Here is a 6,560-nt window from a genome sequence, read left to right as displayed (position 1 = left end):
GATTGAAAAGTGTCGGAAAACCCCCCCGAAAAATCGATACGATTCCCGCGCCCAACTTTTTTCCCAACATTCTTTAGCCCTTAACTAAGAGCTGTGCGTAATTGCAGCAGTTTTGGATGACAATAAACCCTCGGCAGAGATTAATTAATCGGAAACTGTCAACAAATTTGTTAATACACGATTCTTCGCTAAGTTGCAAGTTGAGGCTAATTTCATGTATGCCATTACAATTATTTTAAAATTCTACCCCAAGTAAAAAAAAAAAATTATCACGATACGGTTAAAACTCGCTGAGACACTCGAATTTTTTTATCGCGCGTTCAATTTGAAGCCACTCTCTCGCTTTTCGTAGGCTAGGATACAACGCCTCCCGCAGCGTACGCTGCCGATCGCTCATTATATTCAGTTCATGCGTGATTGATTTTTTGCTGTTTGAAGCTTACATCATTTGTTGCATAGATGTATAAATAAAAAGTAATACCATATACTATTGTTATAATATACATTTTTATTGTAAAGTTCATTGGCTAATTTATTATTTCATCGATCATATATTATTTTTATATTATTTTATACTGTTCATCATTGAAATACTATGCCCAAAATTTATTCTTTTATCATTTGTTATTATTCATAAGTTGACAAAAATAGTTATTCGTCATTTGGAGGAAAAAAGTGTCGTCTTGCGCAGGTACGACCCACCCTGAAAATGTGACGAACAGGTCAAAATTTCCGCAATGGGTCTTACAATTTAGAGGGGTACTGGACAGCCTTCGTTTTATACCTGCGAGCGAGCGCGCTCAGCTGCCAGTTTGTGACTCGAAAAGCATTGATTCCACAATGTTGCCGCCATGTCAAAGAGAACTGTACCAACACGTCTTACGGTCTCATTTCATCGCTTGCACATGGGGTAATGCCGATCTCATAATTCCAAACGAAACAACAACACCGGAACAATGTGGTTGGAAGAAAGAAAACTCCACCTTTGAGTTTGTTTGGTTTGAAGGACCCCAGTGGCCGGCGCGTATAAAAGATGTCATAATAAATGCAATCGCAGAAGACGATGGTACATTTTTTTTATTTGCACTCAGCTTATCGATACATTTTTTTATAATAACATTGTTTTTCTTTATAGACAAAGTGTCCGAACCGTCCGAGACTCTTGGTACTGATGAAGGCGGCGATACTGAGACGACAGAGGATAACGAGGAAATAAACGGAGTCGATGAATTTTTCGCAGAAAGCGATACTGACAGTGGTGATAGCGATGATGCTGATGATGATGAGACAGAGACGGATGACGATGATGTGTAATTTTAAATAATCTCGTATTAGCGCATATTAACCTTTATAATGACTATTCTTTTTTATTAGTAAATGATCAAAGTATATTTCCCTTTCCTCCTGATTATATCTTATTTACGTTATATAGATTATATTACTTTTTATTTTAGTATCGATACTACAACCAATATTAAAAGAATAAATTTTGGGCATAGTATTTCAATGAGGAACAGTACAAAATAATATAAAAATAATATATGATCGATAAAATAATAAATTAGCCAATGAACTTTACAATAAAAATGTATATTATAACAATAGTATATGGTATTACTTTTTATTTATACATCTATGCAACAAATGATGTAAGCTTCAAACAGCAAAAAATCAATCACGCATGAACTGAATATAATGAGCGATCGGCAGCGTACGCTGCGGGAGGCTTTGTATCCTGGCCTACGAAAAGCGAGAGAGTGGCTTCAAATTGAACGCGCGATAAAAAAATTCGAGTGTCTCAGCGAGTTTTAACCGTATCGTGATAATTTTTTTTTTACTTGGGGTAGAATTTGAAAATAATTGTAATGGCATACATGAAATTAGCCTCAACTTGCAACTTAGCGAACAATCGTGTATTAACAAATTTGTTGACAGTTTCCGGTTAATTAATCTCTGCCGAGGGTTTATTGTCATCTAAAACTGCTGCCATTACGCACAGCTCTTAGTTAAGGGCTAAAGAATGTTGGGAAAAAAATTGGGCGCGGGAATCGTATCGATTTTTCGGGGGGGTTTTCCGACACTTTTCAATCGCCTCTGCCAAGGGTTTTTTGTACGACTAAACCTCTGCCATTGCTTTTCCGCTGTTAGTTGAGACCTTAAGAATGTTTCTAAACAATTTTTACGTGGAAATCATCTCGAGCTTTTTCGCAAGTTTTTCAACGCGGAAAACCGGCTGGCATTTTCATCCGCAAACATTTCGCATCGGCAGAGTAGCCATTTAGTGATGTACTAGGGTTTTACTTACAACTTTCAGGCTCTGATCTTAGGAATCGTTTCGAGCCGTTTTTATGTAGCTAGCTCTTGGACTATAAGAAAATGCAAAGTCACATATACACTCAAATCTGGCTATAACGAGGAGCTCGGGAACCAAAAATCTCGCTATAACGAGTGTAAGAGATATTTGACTAAAGCCATAGCAATAATTATTAATTTGAAAAATTTAAAAAAAAATGGTTTAAACAAATTCAATGTTTAAATAATTTAAAATTAATAAATCAATGTTAATAAATATTTCACTAGTCTAATAGTAATAATTTTTAGGAAAAAAAAACGAACTTTCGAAAGAAAATTTATTTAAACAAATTAAATTTGTTGAAACAATTGAAAATTAATTAATCAATGTTAAACATACTCTTAATTTGCTCAATTTTAAACATAGGGATATTCTAGTATGCAAATTACATAATTCCGGATAAAAATACGATTGGTATTTTCTTGTCCTAAGTATATATAAAAGCAAATTTTAAAAAAATAGCAATACTTATCAAAAGGAAAATTTAAAGTAAACCTACATGTCATTATATTTATTTGAATTTTTCACAGTGAATGTCCCGTATCTCATTTATAATTCATAAATATTTTTAACATAAAGAAAAATGATAGTAAATTTATAATTATAAATTTCTCTAATGCTTCTCTTTGTATTAAAATATATTTGTTATTTAATAAACACTTGTAATTTAACGTCTGTTGGGGAGAACCACGGAGTAATAATAACGAGACTAATCTCCGTACATACGTTCTGACTGCGGTAACTGTACATTTATTGCGTTTAAACACAATGCTCACAAAGAAGAGGACTTGCGCACTGTGATTTGCTATCTCCGTTTCTCCCGCGAGAAGTGTGCGAGTGGGTGCCAGTGCTTGACAACCACAACATATTACCTAATATTATGCTGTCACATTATTCAATCTGCATATTTTATATAATTTAATGATTAAAATTATATCTGAATTACTTACCCATACTTTCCAGGTCACAATTTGTCAACTTAATTCTGTACAAAACACACAGAAATAAATAAGCACGTATATTGACAAACCCAACTGACAATATTTACAGGAACATAACCTCAGTGTATAGTTGTCATTCAAAACGGCACTCCCTCGCACATTTTTTGCGGTAGAAAAGGAGATAGCAAATCACAGTGCGCATGCCCCCTTACTTGGAGCATTGGGTTTAAACGCCTAAGCCTGGCAATAAATGCACAGTTACCGCAGTTAAAACTCGAGACGCTTTTTACAGCATGATTGGAATAACTGCTAAACTTTTTCCCTCATTCGATATTTCAGGATAACAATCGATAGAATGACTTATAGCTTAAAATCCTGTTCCAATTAAAAAATACATCATCAATCCGCTTGTTGACATTCCACCGGCAATTTTTATGGTTATGTTCATAACTCTAACAATGAAACTAGAACGGGTTTAGCTGGAATGAAAAGAAAATTTTTTTCACTAAATCTTTTTGCAAGAGAGTTTCCTCTATTATTGAGTTTAGTTTTGAAAAAGGTTACATACGTTTTCAAAACAATCATCTATTTATTTATTATATTTAAAAACAATGGATACAATCCGGATATCAAGGTCATGTCCGTACCCAATACCCAAGGTCGTTATAGCAAGATTTGAGTGTATATTCAATTTTTTATCAACAGGGAGTCAAAAAATGTGCGATAGCTGTTAAATTGCGAAAATTGAAGTGTTTAACATTTTTTTCTACTTTAAGTCCATTGTGGGATATACGAAATTTTATCATGGAATATGCACTACAGTTACGAAATCAGTTGTCGTACATAACTTTTCTTATCAGTTTGGGCCTTAGAAACATTTTTTTTTTTTAAATAATGAAAGTCGTGCGATTTTTCATCATTTTCATGTATAAAGTGGATGCGGGTGAGGATGGAATTTTTTTTAATCCGCATGGGGAAAGTTTAACAATGCTTATCCTGCTACGGCATTCGAGGTTCTTAAACTTGTGAAATTCAAAATTGGAACAGCATACATTTTTTAAGATTTCAAGTCGGATTAATTTTAAATTAATTTAAAAATGTCACATCAAATGAATTCATCATATTCCATCAAAGTTATTCTCTATGTTTTTTTTTAATCTGACCAATAAGGGAGTTCAGACATTTATTAGTTTGGGAGCGTTCAAGAATTACGCAACGCTTTTTCCTGGCATTCTTGACCCCCCCCCCCCTTCCCCATTTTATGCTTTTTCTATACTAACTATATGTGTCTTTAGACCCGCCCCCCTCCAGGAGCAGTGAGGAATATTTTAAGGATCCCTTTCTCTAAATCTCTCTTTCTTAAACAAACAAAAAAAAAACATAATTTTCCGGACAAGCGGTCAGACCCTAGAATATTCCATTTTGGTGTAAAACGTGTTTTCAAACACGTTTATTACTACATAGTTAGTCATTCCAAACACTACAAATGGTTTAAATACAAACCTTCACCGGATGCGGCTTTGCTTGGAGTGGACTCTGGAGCATCGCCTATCCTTTCATTTTGCTCCTTTGCCTTCTTGCACTTTTCCGCAGTGGGTCTGCCAGACACACCATGTTTCTCCAAGAGCTCTTTCAGACACTTGATGCGGTCGCTATTAGTCTTGCAACCCTCCCAAACATTCGGGTATTTTGCCTTTATCCCAGCCATGGCTATGTACTTCTTTAGTGACTGTATCCTCTTGTCATTCTCCGGATCCTAAAGAATATACCTTTTTTTTTAAATAAATCCAACATTACTAAGGCAAATTGTATTCTATGACGTGAAGAAATTGTGATAAATTAGTCAAAAAGTCCCTAATTATGATACTTTGTCACGCAAACAACTATCAAGAATTTCCCTAAAAAAATTGACTGCACTATATTATTTTCTTAATGACGCCAAAATATTTATTTATTCAAATACCTCTAGATTTTTAATCTGTCCTTACTGAAGAAAGTAATTAAAAATATCGATTTATCGCGATTATTACCGAAATTATTGACTTTGTTTAGAAATGGTGTATATAAGAATTAACAATATATTAAACAAAGTTTTGCTTAGTTGTGCTCATATTGTTTTTAAGAATGATCATTGAGAAACTTTAAAATATTTTAAATATTGTAGGAAACTAATTTTTGTCCGAGACTTAAAAAAAAAGCTCGATTAAACATCAGATCCTTCGAAAAGCACAAAATACGTACTTAAAAAACAATATTTGTAAAATTTGTGTTCAGTACATTAAATTCTTGACTTTTATCAGGAATTGTAAACCAAGTAAAATAGCCCTGTGGTAAAGCTTCTAAATAATTCTTTCAAGTGAAATATTTTTAGGTTTTGAACTCAAAAGGCGAAAACTGTTATTTCCTAAATTCAATCCGACAAATTGAAAGAAAATCATCTCACAGTATTTCTCTTTCTCCTCTTTTTATCCTTTCCGCTGTCTTCTTCGCTACTGCTTTCGTTCTCGCTTTCTGAAGAATCGTCTTTGGCTTCCTCTGCCTTCTCGCTGCGTTTAGACGAAGTCCTTCTAGATCTGCTGGCCAAATTTACATCATCGTCTTCATCGGATTTTTCCTTGGCCTCTTTCAAGTTCCTGGTTGGCGGTCGACCGCGTCCACGGCCACGACCTCTTTTACCTGGAGTCTTAGCCGGTGTCTTTTTAGCTGGAGATCGCTTCTTCTTAGTAGGACTATAGTCTTCATCATCATTGGAATCATTATCGGAGCTTTCCTCCGATCCGGAACCCTTCAATTTGGTGAATGATTTTCTTCTACCCTTCCTCTTAGTTTTCTTCTCATCATCGGGTTTTTCATCATCCTCTTCACCTTCTTCGTCTTTTCCATCCTGGGATTCTGCTTTTTCACCATCGGCATCCGACGCACTTGCTTCCAATTCTGAGTCGGTTGGTTTTGCTTTTACAATTGCAGTTTTTGGTCGGGATTTTTTTTCTTCGCCCTTCTCACTCTCGGACTCCATATCGCTCGCATTCTCAACTGTAAGCTCCAGACCGCCTACGATTTCTGTGTTCTTGCCCAAGGAACGTTTGCCCTTTTCTTCGTCGCCATCTGACTTTTCTGCCTCTTCGGGTTTGGATTTATCGCTAATCTCTGCTTTCTCGGACTTTGATGTATCCTTGAATAAAAAATGGATCGATTAGCATTTTAAATACTAAATTCATACTATAAAACATTTTTACATTCTCATCAAGAGAAGGTATTAGATTTGC

General features: G+C 35.0%; 2 protein-coding genes across 6 annotated transcripts in view; one reads left to right on the top strand and one right to left on the bottom strand.

The window, feature by feature from the left end:
- Positions 1 to 6,560, bottom strand: part of LOC117168951 (HIRA-interacting protein 3-like) — a 38,925-nt gene that overhangs the window by 23,816 nt on the left and 8,549 nt on the right. For all 5 annotated transcript variants that reach the window (XR_004466590.1, XM_033354946.1, XM_033354944.1 and 2 more), the window contains exons 3-4: positions 5,738 to 6,466; positions 4,798 to 5,050 (exon numbers count right to left, since the gene is read on the bottom strand). Coding sequence is in view for 4 of the 5 variants with exons in the window: in XM_033354946.1 (XP_033210837.1) it covers positions 4,798 to 5,050; positions 5,738 to 6,466 (982 nt within the window). In the remaining variant the exon portion in view is untranslated. The remainder of the gene's footprint in view (positions 1 to 4,797; positions 5,051 to 5,737; positions 6,467 to 6,560) is intronic.
- On the top strand, positions 833 to 1,371 carry LOC117168953 (ribonuclease E-like). The gene is made up of 2 exons (XM_033354950.1): positions 833 to 1,066; positions 1,136 to 1,371. Exons 1-2 carry the CDS (start codon positions 841 to 843, stop codon positions 1,312 to 1,314), a joined length of 405 nt encoding a protein of 134 aa, XP_033210841.1. The 5' UTR covers positions 833 to 840; the 3' UTR covers positions 1,315 to 1,371.

Source organism: Belonocnema kinseyi, chromosome 3, assembly GCF_010883055.1.
Source record: "Belonocnema kinseyi isolate 2016_QV_RU_SX_M_011 chromosome 3, B_treatae_v1, whole genome shotgun sequence".
In the NCBI taxonomy this organism is placed as follows: domain Eukaryota; kingdom Metazoa; phylum Arthropoda; class Insecta; order Hymenoptera; family Cynipidae; genus Belonocnema; species Belonocnema kinseyi.
The sequence above is the reverse complement of the archived record's forward strand: the minus strand, read 5'-3'. Positions and strand labels throughout refer to the sequence as shown.

Bases quoted from the DNA above. Each gene is read 5' to 3' on its own strand.
- LOC117168953 (XM_033354950.1), top strand. From the start codon at position 841: ATGTTGCCGCCATGTCAAAGAGAACTGTACCAACACGTCTTACGGTCT. The intron at 1,067-1,135 runs GTACATTTTTTT...TTTTCTTTATAG, and splicing joins TGCAATCGCAGAAGACGATG to ACAAAGTGTCCGAACCGTCC.